The sequence below is a fragment of the Aulonocara sp. 'chitande type north' Nkhata Bay genome, linkage group LG11 (genome assembly GCF_057382095.1).
Source record: "Aulonocara sp. 'chitande type north' Nkhata Bay isolate Kocher_YH1m ecotype deep benthic linkage group LG11, A_spYH_male_GT1.1, whole genome shotgun sequence".
NCBI lineage: Eukaryota > Metazoa > Chordata > Actinopteri > Cichliformes > Cichlidae > Aulonocara > Aulonocara sp. 'chitande type north' Nkhata Bay.
Genome location: NC_141354.1, coordinates 12,017,965 through 12,041,586, shown reverse-complemented (window position 1 = coordinate 12,041,586; position 23,622 = coordinate 12,017,965). Strand labels below are relative to the sequence as shown.

At 38.4% G+C, this 23,622-nt stretch overlaps 1 protein-coding gene and 1 long non-coding RNA gene across 3 annotated transcripts in view; one reads left to right on the top strand and one right to left on the bottom strand.

The window, feature by feature from the left end:
- Positions 1-13,164, bottom strand: part of eif3ea (eukaryotic translation initiation factor 3, subunit E, a) — a 28,270-nt gene extending 15,106 nt beyond the window's left edge. The window contains exons 1-7 of one of the 2 annotated variants that reach the window (XM_086310591.1): positions 13,007-13,164; positions 11,802-11,919; positions 11,498-11,615; positions 8,692-8,734; positions 7,070-7,174; positions 1,980-2,105; positions 1,493-1,617 (exon numbers count right to left, since the gene is read on the bottom strand). In XM_086310591.1, the coding sequence (XP_086166717.1) occupies positions 1,493-1,617; positions 1,980-2,105; positions 7,070-7,174; positions 8,692-8,734; positions 11,498-11,615; positions 11,802-11,919; positions 13,007-13,096 (725 nt within the window). In that variant the 5' untranslated portion in view covers positions 13,097-13,164. Of the gene's footprint in view, positions 1-1,492; positions 1,618-1,979; positions 2,106-7,069; positions 7,175-8,691; positions 8,735-11,497; positions 11,616-11,801; positions 11,920-12,595; positions 12,743-13,006 lie in introns of those variants that run through there. The other variant, XM_086310590.1, reaches the window with a different exon arrangement.
- An 804-nt stretch (positions 13,165-13,968) lies between these two features.
- LOC147318573 (uncharacterized) lies at positions 13,969-22,071 on the top strand. Its single transcript, XR_015131466.1, has 6 exons — positions 13,969-14,235; positions 16,957-17,017; positions 17,129-17,177; positions 18,756-18,911; positions 19,115-19,209; positions 20,152-22,071. It is a non-coding gene; the product is annotated as an uncharacterized LOC147318573 (long non-coding RNA).
- The last annotated feature ends 1,551 nt before the right edge of the window (positions 22,072-23,622 follow it).

Below are 23,622 nucleotides of genomic sequence, written 5' to 3'. Positions count from 1 at the left end.
AAACCCACAACGCTCCCTGCTGTGTTCCTGATTAACTTACACCTACTCATTCTCCTGGGGGCTCCAATAACAAGCAATCTTGCATGAATCACTGTACCATAGCCTTCTTGGTGCATTCACTCTAACCCACTTAGGAGACTTGTTTTTTTTTTGAGTTTTCAGGCAACAAGCATCACTGCACTGGTTTACTGAAGATGCTACTGAGGCATGCAGCCAAGAAATCAACTATGAGTTCAGGTTTCCTCTATTTAAGGAGTCTGTGTGAGAACACAGGAACAGGTCCCGTTTTACAGCTTGTAGGAAAAAGAAAGTCATGTCAAACATCCCAAGGAGGGATTTCAACAATCAAGTAACACAGGGTGTACTACTGCAGTAGTGTTTGACCATTTTGCACCAGTCTTATACTTTGTTACTGGATATTATTTCCCCTGAGGTCTGCGCACTCTGTCAATAGTACACAAACAAGGCTTTGGACCAACATTTGCTGACTGCAGGGGTAAGGGAGGTCAAATGTGGAGCTGAAGGCCAACCACTGGTCACCAACTTCAGCCAAAGGAAGTACTGGTCAAGAGATGGGAAACAAGAGCCAAGCCAAGCCTCAGCGGGGAAAACATGAGGTTTCAAGACTGTGAAACTGCAAAGCACACAAATCTACCTCAGTTTGTCCAAACAGATGGCTGGGTGAGCTTTTCATGAGTAATTATTGGGCAGGCCTCCTTAATCATCCACAATAAAATTAAAAACTGAGTAAAATTCAGGGAACCAGACATTTGAGTGTGCTGTGTTGTGGTCGCCTGTCATACTGTCTGTGGAGCCCAATCATCTGTACAATTATACAAGCCTGCAATCAGAACAGGGGAGGGAGCTAAGACATCAAAATAGGTGGTGTGCAAATTTTAACACAGTGTATAAAGTTTCCGATCTGCGATACATATGGCCTGGTTCTCGACTTGGAGAGTAAACAGACCACACGAAAACACACTTCAGAAACCACTTTGAAAAAACCAGCAGTGTTTCATGAGGAAGCCCACCACCAAAAAAAACGTGTCATGACAGAAAACAGTTTCCCTCTAAATCAAGTTCAGCGTGTAAAATGTTTTATGAAGCATTTTGATATATACAAGTCAGATAACACGTTAGAGGGTCAAAATATAACACTGTAACCACAGCATATCATTTTTTTTTAGTCACGGCCATTCTCAAAATGCAAAAAAAAAAACAAAAACAATTTCGAGACATTATCTCATTTTCATTTGCATTTGTAATGCTAAACCACAAAATGCCATTCTGAGTGTAGTTTAAACAGCCAACAGGGCCGAGTCTCAACCACACTGCAAAACTGTGCCTTTCTTCTTTTAGACATTGTTCAGGGGAAATGTATCTGATCTTTTCAACTACTTCCTGGGATTGTTTCAACAGTTTTCAAATTCCTCTCTAAAAGAATGATTGAAGTCAAAAGACTGAAAAAAAATATAATAAAAATGGTACTTACTGTGGCTGATACAGAAAGAGCTCAATGATATTGTCCCTGCCCTTGGGGTGGTTGAAGAAGACAAACAAAGACCAGTGAATGAGCCACGTCCTTTGCTGAAGAGACTGGAGAGGGGAGCTGACGGTCTGGACACAGCCAAGGCCAAGGCAGAAACCCAGTCGAGCATGAAGTCAGACACGAAAGAAGGTCCAAAAGAGACCACCAAAAGGCAAAGAGAAAAAAAAGAAAGTCATTTTATGTCACAAATATGTTTCAAGACAGTTCTATTAATGCTCTTCTCATCTTCAAAACAAAGAAATCACCTCGGCTTCCAAAGAAACACCGATAATGACTTAACACAAATCCAAGTTCTTAAGCAGTCAGATGAGTGTGTGTGGCAAGAAATAAAACGCCACAGCAGAGCTGTACTGCAAGTGAAATGTCAATACGGGAGTCTATGTAAGGGAATCTAAATGTGGTATCAAATTCTGAGAAGTGGGGCATTTACGTTGTTATCGATAGTCTCTCTCAGGCGGGTGAGATCCTCCATGGCTGCCTCCCAGTTCTGCATCAGGATCTCAGAGGCCAGTTTGCCCCACAGCGAGTTCAGGGCATTCCTGTCTGTAGATGGGACCTTGAAACGGACAACATGATACATTTGTTAAACTGATGACACAGTCCCACCTGCAAAACAAGTGTTTTTCCACATTACTTGACAGACCAAATACTAATTAAGGTTGTTCTCATACAGGCTGGCAGACCAAGCGGCAACATCTGCATCCATACGCAGCAAGCCAGGGCTTGTCACCATTTGCTTGGCTTCAGTAGCAGTGTTGTATGATACAGTAACTTTTCTCATTTATATCCTTCAAACCAATTAAATTATGTCATGGCAGGGGAATGGAGCTTGACAGACAAGAGAAATGAATTATGAAAGACTTTAATAGAACCACATTCAAAGCACTTTTGGGTAAATTGCCACATTAAGGACATATTTGAAGAATGTGTCACTGAAATTTCCTGAACAGTCCTACAGAATTATAGCATTTGGTTGGAGAGTTCATTTGACTGGGTAATGCCAATAAGGTCCTCAGGTTTAAAAACGCTTCAGCAAGATGAAACCATTGTTTAAAATTCGAATTGTATTTATTGCAAGGGGATACTTTTGACTTGTTTGCTATCAGAACTAATCCAAAGATTATATCTCATAGATTGATAAAATCAGGGCACAAATCGGAGACTGTTCTAAATGAATGTGGCACATAGGTCATGACTTTTTATTTGCTAGCATGGCTGTGTAGTTAGGATGTTGCTGAATCAAGATCGCACTGCCCAAGTCTGTGCAACAGAGCGGCACAGGAGTGATAAAATAAAGTCTTCATTAATATTTAAATGATCCAACTTCAAAATATCCAAGAAAATTGGAGTTGTTATTATTTCTTGCAAATATTGCTGCTCTTTAAACAAGAAATGAAAAGTGCCACCCATCACCTTCAATAAATCTGGACAACTCTGTCTTAATCACAAGGTAATTAGGCTGAAATATGAACCAAGGCTAACAAGACACATCTTTGAGAGGATAATTACTCCCAAACGTGTTGCAGGCTACAGTTTCTGATTCCCAGAACCCAGCTAAAACAAACAAACAAAAAAAAAGAAAGAAAGAAAAGAATCCTGTAATGAAACGCAGGTTGAGAATGCCTCTGAACCTCTGCGATGCAATCACTCTGTAGTGGACCACTGGACTACACCCTAGGGCTCATGGGAAACTGTGCGCCACAGTAGTCCACGATAACACCAAACACCAGACGCATTGACATGAGTCAAGCAGGAAGTCGGGGTGGGTGTCTGTGGAGCGTCCAGAGAAACCTAGATGCTAACCAAACGCCCCTGTACAACATCGGACAGCTGCTGTAGTAGACTGTGAGACACGACAGATGCACACACGCAGGAAACGCTTCAAACAAAAAGGAAAAATAAGAGAACAGGTTTCCGCTGAAACTGAAATTGGTGATTATTTGGCTATAAAGGGATTTCTTGCTTAGCAAAAAACAGCTACAGTCTGATAACATTTCATCAAGCTGTTATAATATGAGATGATGGCAGGTAAAGGGAAAATATTTGGAAAATCTCTTGTGGTATTCCCCCAAAGGAGAAAACAGTAAGATGCTGTGTGCATCCAACCAGTCGGAGCAGCGCTCTTTGATCACAGAGCACGTCTCTGGTCTATAATGAATGATTCTTTTGAAGGGGGGTTTGCAGAAGTCACAAGAAAGATCAGCATTGTAGCTCTGAGAAGAAACTGGCTATGCTGCCGATATAAAGGTCAGCGTTTCATCTGTTCTAGTGTTTTGTTTTGTTTGCTATTTTTTCTCTCTTGGAAGTCCCTGCCTGCTACGTTTGGCTGACCTCCAGGTCATTATGGCAGCTTTCTACACACACACACACAGTCTGGCTTTTCACTAGTCGCCACGCTAGAAAAGTTTCAATACCTGGGTTTTTCCAGCAGTTACCTTAAGTTTCCATTGGTTTGTGAAATGGGCACATTTTCGCTGACTGACCAGCAACAATAAATTTACTGTGCTGGGGATCCGTCGGGATACTCAATCTTTATTCTTAACATTCAATCCCTGCATTAAGTGATGATATGAATAAGTTGCTCTTTTCGGGCTAGGCCACACTGTAACAAGACCTGAGGCATGGATTTTGCAAGGCTGGCTTCTTTCGTTTAATTGACTGGGTTTCCCACGTTAAATGACTTTATGGAACCTCACCTCTCCCATACGGAAGGGGGGGGGGGGGGGCAGACAAGGGGCCTGTGAGGATGGGAGGTCCACAAAAACACAAAAAAAAGACAGGAGGAGGAGAGGGAGTAGTGCACAGAGTCTCACTAATGAAACCCATTTTTACCTATTCCCCTTTCTAAAAAGCCTCTCGCATTGTCAAGAGTAAGCAACAGATATCCAGTTACAGAGGCTGGAAATGAGGAAACTAACAATTTGAGGGTTAAAAAAAAAGGGACTCTGCTGGACTTTGAACAGCATACCTCAATTAGAGCAATTTTGGTTTATTTAGACTGAGTTGCAACGCCATAAACAACTGTTGTTGGGATAGTGGGTCATACGCCTTGCAAGCTTTTGAAGACTTTTCTTACACGCTATTGATTTGTCTCTTCCCTTAACAGATCTGAGCACATCAGTAAAATACCCAACTGCTTTGGGCTAAAAGAGTTGTTTGTAGGGAAGAATCGTTGCCAAGATTTTCAGGAGGGGAACAGAGATGTGCATGACTAGTAGGACTGCCACGATTAGTCGACTAGTCACGATTACGTCGACGAATGTAATAGTCGACGCGTCATTTGAAGCTTTGAAGCCAAGATCCCAAAAGACGCAGGAATAAGTAGTAGGATTTAAGAGTGTAATAACGGACTGAAACAGAAGACGGCAGCACTGCATGCACAAGGATGCCAGCTGCCGTTAAACCCCGAAGAAGAAGCCGTGTCCGGTATCGTAGCTGTGTCCAAATTCAGGAAGCGCATCTTCCTGTGCCTGCATTTGTAGGCCAATTACATTACAGCGACACAACGAAGACTGTCCAAATTCCAAGACTCCGACAAATGCGGCCTTCATTTCCCCAGATTGGGGATGGGTCGGGTGTATGCTTCATGGCCCAACCTATCGACCATCAAAATAATCGCTTGTGGCAGCCCTAATGACTAGGCAGAGTCACTGACATCCAAAAGACAGGATGCAGTGCCGTATCAAATGCTAATGAGGACAGAAACAACCAAAAATGGTCTTAATATTTTTCACTCTAATAAACAGACAAAATGTTGATATTATTCTGCCTGGCCTGCTTTAGCACAAGTCCTTGCTTTACCACACAGCTAAATGCTGAAACAAAAGAACAACAAAGCTAGAGGACAAGTGAGTGACACTGTGAAACCACCAACTATGCAGGCTGCTTCCATCGCTCATTATAGGACATTCAGCTCCAAGTTTAACTCACAAACACTTGATCTAAGATCACACACAAGGAGTAACAATAGAGTTTAATTTCTGCAGGGCATTTTGATTTATTCCAAATGACTTTAGTCAACAAATTGTACAAGCTTGGAGAGTCCCCTACGTGTCACAAAAACACCACGATCACTGATCATTGCACTTACCAAAACTTGGCAATTGTGATTTTTTTAATGCATCCAGGTGAGTCCACTCTCATTTTCTGATTCTATACACAATATGTCTTTGTGTTTGTAAAGTAGAGGCCACCCGATATGAGGTTGCTTTCTTTTTTTTCCTTTTTTTTTTTTTTTTTAAAGAAACAAGAGTGATACTAATATATCCTCCTGGGCATTTAAAAAAAATGTTTATGGATATTTTTTCTTTCAGACAAATTAAACATAATCAGATTTCCCAGGCATTTATTGGGTGTAGTTATAATTCCTTAATAAGATAACATGACATTGCCGTTTACCCCCCGCCTTTTTATTTTAATTGTCAGAACATCCAGTGGATTACTCATTTATGCTCTGCCCAACTCAGCTAAGATCAACTGTTTGTGTTTCTGGCGTTCCAAACGTGTGTTGTGTTGCCAACAGGGAAGATGCAAAATTCCTTTCGCTGGACAAAATAAGCATCATCAAAATTCATAATATGGTTGAAGGGTGTTTCTCGTCTCTTTTTTACCTTTTTAATTTTCATTTATTAGCGGTTTTAAATACTGATACCACTACATTGGAAAAACAGCTAATATCAGCCAGTACATCAGCCTCACAAATATGTCAGTCAGGCTCCATTATAGAGAACATAGAGAGCGTGCATGTACATAAACTGAATACTGGCAGTGGTCTCGGTGAACAGTAATTATCTTTCTCTGCGAGACAATCACTGGACTTTGAAACATCTTGAAAACTACTTAATAAAACTTTGGCTTTGTCCTCCAGCTCATCACTCCAAATTCAAAATAGAAAGATAGCTGTATGATGAAGACAGCTATTAATTACGTACAGTTAATTTTCATCCCCCATGATAATCACACACCCTCTTAGAAACACCTTGCAAATTGCATGAAACCCTCTTAATGGTAACTGGGAGATGCCTTGCATAACTAAGTACATAAGCTCAGAAGTCGTGACTAGCGACTCTCTGGCCACAGCACTCAAATCAATAAGCTGTCTACTGAGTCCCGCCCCGTGAGAAGACTACAGACAGATTATGCAGTCCGCCACTGATCACTTGGCCCAGTAAAAGATCCTACTCAAGTCCTAGAGCAGCAGTCTCCTCCTAATACAGAAGACGTGCAGGGAATTGAACAGGCAATGACGTAAGCTTTTCACATTCAATTACTTCTAAGTGTTCTTTTCCTCTGCTATGCAAGCACTGGCATATGGAGGAATTAAAGCTATCTGGCAAACCTAATGTGACGTTCAATTTTAATATATCAGACGAACGCCTTGAGCTAGTATATAAATGAGGATAGAAAAATAGTACTGGCACTCTGTTAAGTGAAGGGGTACCGGTTATCAGCAAATGCCACCATTCATGTTCAATAGATTGTAAATGTGTTGAATGTGTGCGACCAAAGCTGAAAGCTTACCAAGACACGGAAGAAGTAGAGGTACTCTGCAGCACCAGAGTAGTTTCCACACTCGTACTGGAACTTGGCATACCTGTACAGGGTGTCTAAATACTCCTGACGAAACTGCAAGAGAAATACAGCATAAACACAAATGTTACAGAGACAACGTGAATTGCTGACAACGTGAAATGGTAAGACTAAAACTTTATAAATACCATTTCTAAAGGGGACATTGGTATGTATTGAGACCTTTTCTACAGTAAAAAAAAAGATGAAATCATTGAAATGTTGACCGATTATCAAAATTATATGATAATTCTTTACAGAACATTATTTGTACAGGCATTATACAGTTGTAAATTATGTTTATAAAGCTTTTGATCATATAAGTAAACAGGTGATGTGGTGATGGTGTCCTGTTTCACTCACTCGTTAGCATTTTCACCACTTGTTCTCTTTTACTTTCTCTAGTTGTTTGGTTCAACTGAGAAAACATTGTGGCTTGGGTTAAAATGAAACAAGTTAGGAGAGACCGTAGGCGAGGCCCCAGTTTCACTACTGCCACAAGCAGTGTGTCACAGGAATGTGCTCAAAGACAACTTCCATGTATCTCAGGTTTTAAAAAAATGGCCGCATTTCATGCTATTAGAATCATGATGTGAGCTTACGATCAGGAACAAAATAGCAATGTCAAGTTTTAAACCATCATTGCATTAAATAAAAAGTAAATAACATGAGCTGGTATCATCAGAATGTAATCAGCTGAAATACAATATATATATATATATATTAACACATTATGGATAAAATTCTGATTTTGTTTTGTTAAAAGTAAAATAAACACAAAAGTTTAACAACAGTCATAACAAAAACTCCAGAGAAACACAAATGACCTATAAATTAAATCACAAATATGACAATATTCCATATTTATTTGTTGCATCTGAATAATTCCCTGCTGTGGTGGCACACTGCTAAGTCATTTTTCCCCCCAATGAAAAGGAAGGGACTATTTAAATTAAAAAAAGCAAAACAAACCAAAACAAAATGCCTTCCAAGATGTGGTTATATGAACTATATATTATATATGGGGCTATCATTTCAAGCCTACATGTCTTCCTATATTTAAATGTCCTTCCTGTCCAGTATTTCAGAGCAGCGTGAGCTAACGTCAAGCCATTCAAGAAGATTCAGAACAACCGTGACAGGCAGCAAGCGCCTTTTGCCGCCCAAGCCTTTCCCAGTGCATACTGAGGGGCTCTGAGCTCGGGCTGTGTCGAGGTGCACTGAGGACAGCATGCAGGTCAGCGGGATACCGGAGTAGGAGGGGACCGATGGAGGGGAGGGTAAGAAGCCAAACATCACGGTAAATATAGAACCTCCGGCATTCTTGCGGCTCTATCCACGAGTCCCGAGCTACTCCGTTTATTCTTAACAATTCACCACAGAATGTAAATGTCCACAGAATTTGTGCAAGCCATACAAACCCCGAAAATGAGTTAAGGGTTTTGGGAAGTAATTTTGCATTTCCCTGCTCGGCCTGTCCCTCCCGCTTTGCCCCTAAAACAACCATGAGTTCACAAAAGAGCCATGGGAAATGCAGCGAAGAAGTGAGATGTCAGCAAATCAGGCCAACTTACGTTATGTTTCTCTGCCAAATAGTCAAAGAGCATTCGTCCATCTCTGGAAGACAGAAACAAAAAGAAGAAAGCAAGACAGTTCCTTTAGTTAGAGACCATTTAACTTGAGTTGCCGTTTGGCTAAGGAACTGGCATTTAGACCATCATTCAGGTATATTTTTCCACTTTTGGGCCAAATCAAGAACCATACATAAATGAAGACCATTTCACTTTTAAAATGGTGTGATAGGCTGTTTATTACATTTGGTTTGGCCAACATAAATCTATGTTAGCCATGTGAAACAAATGATGTCTGGTGAATAAAGTGAATACTGATTTTTCAGCACAGCCTCTGTGTCTCTATGGGTTTGCCAAAATAAAGGAATGCACTGGCTTCCCTTAACTGTTCTCTCCTGAATGCATTTTACAACTTTGCCTGTGACCTAAAATCTATTTATGTGAACACCACATAGAAACTATGTGTGTGCCTGGGTTGAGTTCGCTTTCACAGTGGGAATGAATGAGTGTGCATTTACTGGCACAAGTGTGATGTTTGTTAAATGAAGTTGATTTAGGCTCTGAAGCTAAAGATCCTTTATATCCACCCTCTACTGTGAAATTTCAGCCCGCTGTCCACGCTAGTAACACATATTGCGATCAATTAACACACCCACTAGCATGTGCAGTTCTTGCCACAAAACACAGTTTCTTAATAAGGTTCCACATAAGAAATATCCTGAGGCCAGAAAAGATTTACTCAGGTAAGACGACTGGCCAGTGGCTGGGGCTGATCAGGCTGAGGACAGTTATATCATTAGTGGGGATCCAGTTAACCCTCTATTAACCTTTATTTCCTGACAAGCAGTTTTCTTGTAGGGTTCTTGAAAAGACTGTTGTTGCTGTCAATTGGTGCGGCATAAATAAAATAGAAAACACAGTACACCTGAGTTGAGGACAGAGGCAAAGTAACAATTTCAATTTGCTGGTGATTAGAGTTATATAATTACCATGTACCAGGCAGACATCCTCCTACTCCCTGTCCAGTGGGCTACTTCACACTAACAAAACAGTCTGTGTTGACAAGTAGACATCTGAACAGCAGCTCAGATTGCATTTAAAAGCACATCCACAGCTTACTGATGGTTGCTTTTATACACTAATAACCCATGCTTGTATCATTTACTTAAGTATGTCGTTTCTATATGCAACCCACGTGGGGGGAATAGACAGATCCATTTCTCCTACTACGTGTGATGTGATCTTACTAGATTTTTCCACATATTGCTCATGTTTGTGGTCTTACATGCAAAAGACTTGTTGCATATGTGGCAACAAGTGTGACTATACTCAAGTGTAACCACAGCTTTCCCAATCCTCACTAAGAGCAGGCTGTGTGTGTCTGTTGGATGGCGGTGCTGCTGCTCCTGCCCTTCACACAGAAGCTCCAAAAGAGAGATCTCTCTTCTGGATTGGGAACATGGAAAATGCATCATAGACAACCGTCTTAATCTTAACGTAAATTAGAAAAGAAATTGGTGAGATAAAATTTTCGAGATAAATTTAATGTAGTAAAGTTAAACAGGAAATGTCTTATTTATTTCTCCAGTATCAAGAGTAAAACTGACAACATTACAACTTCATGGCACTCCAGTGTTTAATCATTGAAACCCTAGGCTGTTTAACAGTGCTTAACAAACTGATGATGTAAAAGATCCAATCTGTCGCTTTGCACCCATCAGGAGATGTTAGCACACACACACAAAACCCCCCACCAAGCAATCAGTAGCTTGTCTACTCAAAAACCCCAAAGTGGTTTTCAGTGCTTTAACAACTCCAAACAAATGAGAACATAAATCACTGGTCATCCTAATGGTGATTATATTCCACAGAGTGTATCCAATAATGACAGATTGTTTATAGATATGGTAAAACATGATTTACTATGACAGCTGAGTTTAGATTACGGCTTCAGAAGAAGTCTTAAAAAAAAAAAAAAGAAAAAAAAAAAAAGCCTGGTAAGTGGTAACTTCAATACAAACTATAGGATGAGAGTTTTAATCTAACACACTTGGGGAAACTGTTTGATGTGAATCTTCTGTTAAACCATTTAACCCTTTATTTCCAGCACCAGGTGATCCTATAAACGAGGCATAACGTTAAAAACAAGCAACTGCATTAAGCAGAATTTAGTCCAGAATCGTGGGATAAAACTGTCATTTTTAATTAAAGACAACTAACCCCCGGTGAGTTTCCTATTGTTTTATAAACCAAGAAAAGATTGATGTAAAACATAAGACAGAAACTTTCTTCCTCACTTTGTGCTGACAGCAAACGAACAATAAAAAGACAAGCGCTAATACACTGTTGCCACTATCAGGCTTTGAATCTCACACAACAGTTTCTACAAGTATGTGGCTTAAATAAATAAGTGCAGCCAAAGCACAAACCAGAAAGACATTAAACTAGAAAATGATCTTGATAAACCCTACACACTCTTGCCAAGAAACAAATGAACAGATAAAGCTGGATATGACTGTTTTAATTGAAATTACCACAAAACAGTCCCGATAAAGTTAATCATAACATTATCCATCTGCCTTTTTTTTTTTTTAACTTATGTCTTCCTGAGAAGGCTAAGTACATTTTTTGTTCAATGTGCAGCTCCTTGGACTTCATAAAATCCATTAGCTATGCTGCTGTGCCGGTTTTACTAACCCAAGAGCCAGTAAATTTTACAAACTCCTCATGTTTGGCATAAAATCTGTTTTGGGACACTAATTAAATACAGCTGAATGATATGTTTAGAGTAGGAAATAACAGATTCTACCTGGTTGACTGCATCTGCCTTGTTGTCTCAGGGTCTTCAAACATCTTCACGATGGGTTCGGTCTCTGACTGCAGCTGCTTTAGCTGGGCCACAACCTCTGTCCTCTTCTCCTTCAGCGCTGACACAGGAAAGAGAAAGAAAGTCATTAGATGCAGCAACACTATAAACTAGCAATCAATACACCAGTACTAAAAATGGCTGTAAAACCAAGTTTACTGATAAATCAATTTTGAATAAGTGTGTAGAGTAGTGTATGTTTCAGCTCTGGAGAAACCGGGATAAGCCACTGAGCACCACCACTTACTATGGGGAATTTCCTTCTCAGCAAACAGGCTTCTGTACACATCCATAGCAAAGTCCACCATGTTTGTGTCACTGAGGAGGTCCAATTTCCCACGAAGTAATTCCTGCTCATTGTAGATCTAAAAAACATGTCAAATAATAGGAAACAGAACAGAGGACAGAGTGTTTTGTACATTAATTCAAACCCTGAGATTCAAAGTTACAAAGACTGATTTTCTTTTAAATTATTATAAAGCACAATGTACTGAATAAATTTAGCACATCTCCTCCATAACGTCGGGCAATACATTAACAAAAGCTGACAATTATTTTGTATTTGTAACAGCGCACTCTCTTTGTTGGCTATAGCCGATTCAACTAAAGGCGGCAACAGTTAAACCAATAACGTCTAGTATGCTATTTTCCGTAGATAAATAGTTTCAGACGACCGGGAAAAAACTTGCTCGTCTTATTAGCTTTCTGCATCAATCTGCTGGCCACAAACGTTGTATTAAGTGAACCAAAACGTCCAAACTAAATGACTATTTCAGCACTGGGCATGATTTTTTTTTCCAGTTGTTCGCTTTTTCAGGTTTTGGGGTTTAGCTTTACCGGAGAGAAAGAGGACTACAGTATGTTTCATCGCCCGGCACATTCACACGGCAATAACACTGAACCGAATAAGGACAAGTCTGGTACCACCGCCAAACAACTCTGTAAAACCAGCTGCTTCGAGTTTAGAAAACGTGGACTCATACACTTAGCTAAACTTAAAACTTGCATTTAAAACTTCAAAAAAAAAAAGCGTGGTTTTACCAGTGTAAAGTGAATCACAGTCAAATGCACAACTTCCGACTCGGGTCTTTCAAATATGGAACAAATTGAATTCTTAAGTGTGACACTATAGCTCATAAAATCTTGTGTTATACGTTTTTCTTCAGCCATATACATAAATCTTTACGCTAAACGTTGATCTTCTCTTTTTAAAAACTCCTCGACGTTTACAGGCTTTGTTCAAACGGTAACTTTAACTTTATTTATTTATTTTACTTTGAATGTCGTTCCTACATTTCACACTTCCGGTTAAATGTCGTTTCTTTACAAAGCGGCAAACAATGTGGCTCGTGGAGTACATGGGTTTTTACAGCAGCTTAAACACCGACATCTGCTTGTTAAAACACCAAAAAAAAATGTACCGAAATGTTAAAGTTTTCATCTACTTCGTACCTCTTTGACAGACAGGAATTCCAGCAGAGGAAAAACGAGATGTCGGTCTAAAAAGTGGGCAATTTTGGTAGTGAGGTCGTACTCCGCCATGTTTGCTCCGGGGGAAAGGGAAGTAGTAGAATGACGCAGCTGTTTGCTGAGAAACTAACCAATCAGCGATATCCTCACTGAGGGGAAAAAAAATCTAGCAGTGGGTTTAGAAGTGTTTCCAAAGGCCAATATGATTTCGCGTAAAATTCTGTACATAGTATGAATTTATGTTACCAGTATACCATTTTGAGGAGAGATAGATAGACTGTTGAATTTTGTTGGTATTGTTTTACAGCAGCAAGATAAAGAATAAAAATAGTAGCTTATAATAATAATAATAATAATAATAATAATAATAAAACGTTAGAGTGATATGTATGAATTTAAGACAAATCTTATTCCTGACAGGTGTGTTTACCTGTCACAGGAAGAAGCCTTATTATACAGTTTAATAAAGAATGGCAGGAATAAATTGCTGAAGCGTTCTTTATGGGTTGAATCAGTCTGAGGGAGAAGAAGTTCTGCTGCCTCAGAAGTGTGGAGTGGAGCAGCTGTGATGGATTGTTCATGATGGAGAGCAGTTGTCCTTCACTGACACAAACACCTCCACATACAGGCAAACGATGGTTCCTGCCTTGTGAATCATTTTGTTGATCCTGCTGGCATCTCAGGCACTGATGCTTTATGATGATGAATAGCAAACAACAGGAAAGTAGATGGCACTTGCTACTACTGACAGGTAGTAGATCTCCAACATCTTGCTGCACAGATTAAAAGTTCTGAGCTTCCTTAGGAAATAGTCTACTCATCCCTTCTTGTACACTATACTGCCAGTCCTTCAGTCTGTCAGTCAGGTGAATGCCCAAATGTAAAGTCATGGTTCTCAACTACACTCAAAAAAGTCAACTAAGGCAGTTGTTTGATTAATTCAATAGACATTTGTCTATTTAACATGAACATATTGAGTTTAGGTTTTTAAATCATTATCAGTTGTTGGTTTAACATAAAATAACAAAAAGTTTAATGAACTAGATTTGCATTCTTCAGTTCAATTAAATGTAATTATTTTAAATCAACAACTCTAAAACCGATGCCTAGTGCGCATGCTCAAACTTCCCAAAAGTGAAGAGGCGGGAACGCGGAGAAGTTATGTGTTCAGTGAACTGCCATTTCCCTCTGCGGAATCTTCCACAATACAGGTAAGTAATAAATAACTCAAAATATCTTAGTCAAACGAAGTTGTTCTGTCCATTAATTGTTTAACAATGTTTTTAATTCCAAATGTGTAAGTTGTCATTAGACAGCGGGAGTGGAGCAAATACAGTGAAAATCTGGTATTAGACGGTGCCAATCGGTACCGTCTAATACCTGATTTATAATCCGCTCTGGGTATATTTATACTATTATTAGCATTTCCACTTCATTGTTTTTCTTTTTTTTTTTTTTTTTACCCGTTTTTGCAGTTAGTCTTATAGTGTTTTTAGCGGTTATTGATATGTTTAATTCAATATTTAACACATTTGTAATTCACTTTCAAAGTAAATGAAGTTAGCTAAAGCTAGTATGGTTGTCTCATTGAACTTCTACCTAGCTCTGTTAGCATTCACTTTGGTTTTAAATGACGGTTATTGCAAGACATGGTCTTTGTTCACTTTTTTATTATCATTTGCATTTTTTCTTTCGTTCTTTCTCTCTCCTTTTATTTACTGGTGTCAAGCCAGCCTCCAATTTGAGACTTGCAGTCAAGCCAGCCTCCAGTTTGTTTTACGTTCGCTGTGTATTCAAAGTATTACGGGAATGGATGTGGAAACCGGATTTCAAAATAAAAGCCAACTTCGAGTGAATTAACAAATATGTTAAGAACATAATAACATATAATTTAGGCTTTTTTTTTTTTTACAAACTCTAATGTTAGCTCTATATGACACAGCCTTGTACCCTAATTGTGCCCTGTCACTATCAAGGCCATCTTATTTTGGATTTCAAAGTAAAAGCCCTGTGAATCTTCATTTTTGAACTACTCTTTCAATGACTTAATAATGCTCTTAAAAGCAAAAGTCGTATTTCCAAATACTATTTGAACTTTATATCAACACTTTCCAACCACAGTCTTTTTACAGTGATACCATATCAATATCAAGTCAGTCTGATTTTGCCTTTCATAGTAATGGCCCTTTGAAATTGTCCATAATTGACTTAATCTTCTAACGATTCAAAATGCTCTAAAATGAAAAATTCTTGTTTCCACAGGGTAATTCCACCTTAGATCAACAGTATACAGCCCCACAGTGATACCATATCAATATCAAGTCATTCTGATTATGCCTTCCAAAATAAAAGACTTTTTAAATTGTCCATAATTGACCTAACTTTCAGTGATTTCAAAATGCTCTAAAATGGAAATTTCCTGTTTCCACAGGGTAATTCCACTCCAGATCAACAGTATCCAACCCGACAGTAAAACCATGTAAATTTCATGTTGGTCTGATTTCGCCTTTCAAATTAATGGCCCGTCGAATTTGTCCATATGTGATATACTCTTTCAATTATTTCAGAATGTTTTAAAAATGAAAATTGCTGTTTCAACACATATTGGGTTTTCATTTTGAAAAGCAAAATCAGACTCAATTGATTATGACAGAATTGAATCATAAAGATGATGTAAAAGGAAGCTGAAATTGCCACTAGGTTGTAATTGATAATACGTTTATATTTTGGAAGGCATAATCAGAGTGACTTGAAATTGATATGGTAACATCGTGAGGTTGTATACTGTTGACCTAAAGTGAAATTATCCTGTGGAAACAGCAATTTTCACTTTTAGAGCATTTTGAAATCTTTAAAAGAGTAGGTCGTATCTTGGCAATTTGAAAAGTCTTTTATTTTGGAAGGCATAATCAGAATGACTTGATATTGATATGGTATCACTGTGGGGCTGTATACTGTTGATCTAAGGTGGAATTACCCTGTGGAAACAAGAATTTTTCATTTTAGAGCATTTTGAATCGTTAGAAGATTAAGTCAATTATGGACAATTTCAAAGGGTCATTACTATGAAAGGCAAAATCAGACTGACTTGATATTGATATGGTATCACTGTAAAAAGACTGTGGTTGGAAAGTGTTGATATAAAGTTCAAATAGTATTTGGAAATACGACTTTTGCTTTTAAGAGCATTATTAAGTCATTGAAAGAGTAGTTCAAAAATGAAGATTCACAGGGCTTTTACTTTGAAATCCAAAATAAGATGGCCTTGATAGTGACAGGGCACAATTAGGGTACAAGGCTGTGTCATATAGATCTAACATTAGAGTTTGTAAAAAAAAAAAAAAAAAGCCTAAATTATATGTTATTATGTTCTTAACATATCTGTTAATTCACTCGAAGTTGGCTTTTATTTTGAAATCCGGTTTCCACATCCATTCCCGTAATACTTTGAATACACAGGGAAGGTAAAACAAACTGGAGGCTGGCTTGACTGCAAGTCTCGAATTGGAGGCTGGCTTGACACAAGTTTTTATTTTAAGCATTCGGCCTCTCACAGTAATGCAAGTTAAACTAGCATGCGCGATTTGCTAAATATTAGCTGTGTCCAAATTCAGGGGCTGCATCCTTCGAATTGACTTGATCGCTAGTGCATGGGGAAAAAGAGCATAAACACGAGGTCAGAGGAAAAGGCAATGGCGGATAGTTATGAAAATTGCCTGTCGGACCTTTACCGCAACTACCAGCATCTTTATTGCATAGTGTGAAACACTGCTATTACATTTGGCAACAGATTGGATATTTATCTGTGAATTTTATATTGCAAGAGGTATTTATATGTATTTGTATTTTTTTTATACATTTGCAACAAAGTTTAAAAAAAAATCCACTGTGGAATTTTTATAAAATAATTTTGTCTGTTTTCTTTACCATAGTAACACCACAAAGAAAGCTGACCCCTTTTTCTGATTGTTTGTGCCTCCTCTTTAATACATGGTAAGCCTTTTACCATCATATATTTTTTATGATAGTTTTATGATTTAATCAAAGTGAAAAAAAGGTGCCAATAAAACTATCCTTAAAACTGCTTTTCTTTTTTTCTTTCAGTGACTTGTATGTGGCAGTGCAAGCGTTGTTCCATCAGGGAGAGTAGTAGGTACAAATTATTGAAACACTGTACAGGGCTCGCAAAATCGCTAGCCCGACGTCCCAGGGCTAGCGATTTTTCCAGTTGGGCTACCAAAATCTATCTCTGCCCTGCCCGTCGGGCTGTCATAGGAAGGAAAAATATATGTCAATGCTTCTGCATTCTTTCGGAAATGTAGCTGGGTAATTATGTCATTGGCATCGGTGAGCCACTGTCAATATGTGACATATTGAAATCGCGTTTGAATTCGCGCTTGTTTTTTGCTTTCACTTTGCAATCGCGACCTGTGTATAGAGAGCGACAGTACTGATTGGTGAGTGATGATAATTTGCGCACCAATTCCTCTGACATCGTCTTATCAATCGTTAGCTTACTATGCAAACATGACAAGTGAAATCTCCCGCAGCTTAAACATGTGAGAGGTTGATCGTGCAGAGAATCGCTGAGCGTTATGTGAGTGCGTGTGTAAAAGCAGCAGGATATATATTTTAGTTCTGCTGAGCCAAATAAGACAGGTCAGGGTGAAGAAATGACAGCCAAAGAAAAGCTTACCACAAAACGGAAAAGTTATGACAAATCAGACTATAAGGCAAAAAGAAAGTGCAGCTTTATGGTTTCATGGACAAAAGAATTTCTGTGGCTGCAACATGACGAGCTAAATAACCAGGGCTGCACATAAGTGGTCCGCAGGTGCGTATTTGCTGTCAAAATAAAAAACGCGCACAAGATAAGAAGTTGCAACGCGTGTTTGCATACATAAGATTTTCTGGAGGAGGACATATTTGTTTAGAACTCTTAAATATGTCGAAGAAGCTCCTTTAAGCAATTACTTTGGTTTTTCCTCCACCTCCAAACAAATGTCAGAAGGAGTCCGAACCACAAAAGAAGCGCGTATTCTCGCAAAAGTGGTTGCAGGAGGTGAGCTGGCTTCAAACAAATGATGAACGCACAGATGTGGTGCAGAATGTGCCGTGAAAATCCCACTCTAGCGAACAAAAACAGTGCCTTTTATATGGATGCAAACGTGCGTTGCAACTTCTTATCTGTTGCGCGTCTTTTATTTTGACAGCGAATGCGCACATGCGGACCACTTATGTGCACCCGTGTAAATAACATGACGTTCTGCTGGGTGTGTTGTTGGTTTTCCCTCGATTTCTGAGTCGACAAGCGCCTTTGTTACTGGGACCAGTAATTTTAAGAAAGGCCCCCATTAGAAATGGATTATTGCTCAGTCTGCAATATCTTTCCCAGAACAAACACCAATTGCAAATAATATACTAAAAATAAACCTGAAAAATCTGTTTAGAACAGCATACTGTGTTGCAAAGAGTGAACTACCACTGGTGCAATTTAGCAGTCTTTGCAAACTTCAAAAAGCAAATGGCCTAGATCTTGGTTCCACTTGCCTCTTACTTGTGACTTTAGTGGAAATTTCAAATTCAGTATCTGACACAGACTGATTCATGTCCTACACAGACAGCACTGATGTCTGCATGGTCTTCTAAAAGCAGCTTTAGTCAGCTTAGATGTGAAGTGAGTGAAATATACAGTTGCGTTTTTAATCAATGTATTTGTTCTCTATTGCAGATTGAGAAGGAGTTTCTGCGAATCACCACAAAGCCTCTGCTATCTACTTTCTTTGCCGAGCTTGACCAATACGCGCCATGCTTAATGGAAATCTTTCTGACCAAAGGAGGGACACGTGGAAAGAAAATAAGAGGTCTCATGCTTGCCATCTCCAAGGTTTGTATTAGGATTGAGTAGACTTTGTCATAGGCAGCAAAAATAACTTTTATTTGGAGATGAAGTTGTCGATTTTGTTTCGGCTTAACAAGTGGTACATGCCAGGTTCTAACCTAAAGAATAATTATGCAAGTTAACTGATTACCCTAGCTTTAAGAAAAACAGACTGGTTTTGGCTCATATTATCTCCTCCTCCTCTCCAGCATGACAACATCCATACCAGACGAGCATGCATCTTGAAGTCTTTGTGCATCCACCTAAACGAAGACGTTAATAGAAGTTAATAAAGGAGGACTTGGTGAGTCATTGTGACAGCATGTTGTCTGTAACATTCTCATACAAATTGTGACGTTGCCTCAAATGCAAATCATTAAAATTAAAATTTTGAGATTAGCAACAAGACACCTGGTATTGGGGAAAGGATGTCTTGAATACCAAACAGTATTAAGCATTGCAATAAAGAATTTCTGGAATTTGGTATTGGAAGGAAAGAAATTTATGCATACTTAAACTTGATACACAAACATACAATGCATTTAACATGCATCAAGACAATATTGCTTTTGAATCTGTACTTGGATTAAAACAAGTCCTGTTGTTTTTTCATTGCTATGGCCATCAGTATTTGTAAATAGAAATGTCTATGAACTTTGAGCTGTTTAGTACTAACACTTCTATACCTGTTTTATTTTAACAGCTGAGTTAGCCTTTTCTCGAGTCCTGTCCCCCTAAGTTACTCTTGCTACGTCCGACAAACAAATGGTTTCCTTTGCGCACCAATGGGTACCCGAATGTGCGAGCAGACATGCTTCATAATGTTCGGTACATTTACCTGGGAATGGGGCCATACACACTGTTTAATCCATTCACGTTGTTTTTGACTTTGTGAATGGAAAGAACACAACTCCTCCAGACACAATCTCTCAGCGTATCGGTGGGCACACCGCTTCTCCATCTTGCTTGAGGTTAATGTTTGTCAGACACAGTAACGGTTGCTATAATGTGTAATTGGACAATGGCCCTTTCGGGGGAGGGGCCGGTGAGAGGTCAATTATGCCACCTCTTTTGACATGAGAGGTGTATTTTATAATTTATGTATTGGAGTAATTACTAACAACTACTTTAGTGGTGTAATTTTCTGTTTATTACTTTGACTACTTGGATTTTATGAACAGCATAGAAACAGTTGTTTAAACAATCTCTTAAATTTTACTTTGTTGTCTTATACTTTTTCATGTAGGATACGGACAGCGAGGCAAAAAGCTGCATGGAGCAAACTGTGATGGGGGTGTACGTCATCCAGAAGGAGGGTGCTGAACCTGAAGATGACCCAGAGGACATTGGTGTCCTGATTGAGGGTGTGGAGGCTAACACTGATTTGGGTAACATTGCACAAGCATGTGCTCTGTTGTTTGGACTCATATACTGTTTGAACCTGAGCTACCCACCAGAACTTAAATGCACCTTTGAAGTCCTCCAGAAGATACTTTTAAATTTTGATGGACAAAAGCTGTCTTCAAAGGTACAGTTTCTGAAAAACAAGCTTATGGGGTGAGAGCACTTGAAAATGACTGATAGGTCTTGAATGGTTCATTGGTGCAATGGTGATTTCCAATATATAATGTTAATATTTGAGTTGTTTATATTTTCTTTCATTTAAAAAATTTTTTTTTTTAAGTTTTTGGATTCTCTCTGTTGGGCAATTCACCTTTTATACAGCACTGCAGATGATTTTTGTTTGTCCTTATATAGATGGCTCAAAGTGGATCAGAAGTACTGACAGAAGTACTATGTTGTGTTTATGTATCAAGGTCCTGTAAAGTTTAAGACCACTGCCACCTGTTAAGTTCACTGTATTATTGTGTCCATTTTGCTTGCTAGCATGTTTTAAAACACAGCAAAACTATATTGCTAGCTGTGGAGGACTGCAACCAAAATTAAAAAAATAAATACAGAAATATAAAAATTGGTCAAACTAATAATTATTTCAATGAGATACACCAAACAAATATAGATTTTCATCAACTATGGAATTTTTTGTTGTTGTTGTATTGCCCCCAAAATATTTCTAATTATTTTATTTTATTTTTCCAAATTCACACAATTCTATTTTGTCACATGTTTTAACTTGCCAAGTGGGAGATGTATTTTTATCTTTTAGTTTAATTTTTTAGAATGCAGTCGATATATTGAGCAAATTTTGCATCTGTTTTTAGTTGTGGAAGCTTTGGTTCCAACATATTACCTATGTAAATAAGTATTCTAACGTTTTACCTTTTGAAGTGGCATAATGCTTGCAGGTGTACAAAAATGGTAAGCTTTTATATTGTCCACTAAATCCAGTTAATAAAGATAATGTTATCATAATCTGATTGTGACTTTTTTTTGTAAAGTAGTGGGTTTCTAAATGTGTAACAAATGTAAACAAATCTAATTGAAATAATTTGGTTGAAATGAGTGAAATCATTGCCTTGATTAACAAAGTAGTTGTTGAAACAACAAGATTTAATTCTGTTTTCCTAAACTTTTTAAATTGTGTAGAATGAATTAAAACAAATTTCACTCTACATACTTAAATAAATCACTTCAAATCAATGTAAGTATAGTATGTTGATCCAACGTAATCTGATTACATTAAACCACCAAATGCTAAATGATCGAAAAGGGTTTATTGTACTTGGTTAAATTGTGTGCAAAAAGGGTGCCATGATTAAATTGTGTTCATCCAACAACAGATTTTTTTGAGTGTATGTTCCCTAATGGCAAATACATTATTTCCAAGAAATGTGCATGATTTTTAAAGTGTAGTACTTCATTTTATTACTCCATGACAATATGGTTCTTTGTCATGGAGTATAGGACATGAGTTTTACATACATTTTTACCCTTTTACTGTGTTGTTGCTTATGTGTGGAAATGAGCAAGGTTTTTTTTTGTCTTTCCTTCACTGGTTTCTGAGAAGGATACATGACTGTGACCTGTAATACTTTCAGAATTCCAATAATTTCCTTGTGGTGTTTGTACAGTGAAACATTTCATTTATAAAGAGGGGTCCATGTGAACATATTGTTGAATGTGAAAACATGGGCTTTCCTCCAGACACCACCAATATTTCTGCTGTATGACTTCTTTATGGGACGAGAACGGTTTGAGGGCAAATAAAGTCATATTAACCACCACTTGCTTGCCGTCTAAATTTTAATGAAAACAACCGCATCATTTTCCAATTATTTTCCTTTTCCTAAAGGTTAGAATGTCTTCACTGTGCATCAAAACTATCCCTTGTCCACCTTCATTTCAGCAGCTGCCTCATAAAGGTGCCCATGTGTCTACCATACCCGGTCAACAACAGCCAATATCAGCTACTGAATGGCCCATCTCTAATGGGTTTCACTGCTACCTTGTTTTCCTGACAACCACACGGCGCTGTCTTGTATCCCCACACAATTCTCCCCTTGTTAGCGCCAGTCTCTCCCTCTTCCCCTTGCACTTCTCCCTGCCGCCTGACTGCAGGTAGAAATGAGTCATAAACAGACACCACTCACCGTGGCCAGTTTCTGTTTTACTGGGTGCTTCTGACACAGCCAGCTCTCGCTCAGTGGCAGCACGCTTTAAATGAAAAAGAAAAAAGAAAACACAGCTTCGACTCTCCTCAAACATCTTTTTTGTTGTCTGCTTGGTCTCACAAATGGTTGCAGTAAAAAAAAGGTATCCATGAAAATTATTCGGTCTGTTTGGCAAGTATGATTAGGGAATTTGTTACTGTTAGCTCATTCATAGATTTAATATGAGGCCAGTTTGGCTGCCACTTAGCTCGCTTTATAAGATCACAATAAAATACCTTCTGTGTTACAATATTCTTTACTAGATTTTGCTGATATAAGCAGGCAGCAATGCTTCTTTTCTTTTCTTTATTGCTGTATTCATATTTTTACATACTTCCGCTTGTACGCTTTTTTTTCTTGCAGGAGTTCTTCAGCTGTTTGAACTGATCTTTTGTTTAATCCTTAAGTCTATTTCACTTTTAGGAACAATAGACCTTACGCTTTTTTTAGAAACCACGCTTCCAGTAAATATTTTATTTTTCCTGTCAAAATGTTAGGGACTGCACACAAAAAGTGCAGGAGATGGGAGAACAGGTCATAAAGGGGGCAGGGGTAATTTTGGATCTTGAATTAATATTTTTATTTCAGCTTTCCTTTACATAGTAATGCTGCTATTAGTTCAATGTGAGGTACTCGATTAAACGTAATGTACCAGTTGACAGAAGCAATATAGCATCATTATTCTGACATGTGAGAGTGGTTTTCTGTGTCTACAGGAGAGTTCAAAGAAGACCTTAATCGCCTCGAGAACAGGCTCACTTTTTCACAAAGTGAAGCGTGCCTTCTCACAGCCCTATTAATTTTCATCCAGTTACCGTGAAGGAAAAAACCTCCGTATGGTCTTCCAACCTAATTTATTGCAAAATGATCAAAACCCAGTAATTGCTCCTTCATTAAACATAAATATGTGGAATATATTGTCCATTTAAAGTGTAATGTGAGTTGTGTACTTGCATTTTATGTGCAGGCCATAATACTTGTTATTACACAATATTGAATTAGGAAGCAGTGGTGAAAAAAAAGTCTTCACTGGGGCAGACAAAGCCAATAAGCATTCTCGGATAGGTTAAATGATGTAGAAATGATGTATTTTAAACAGGGATTCA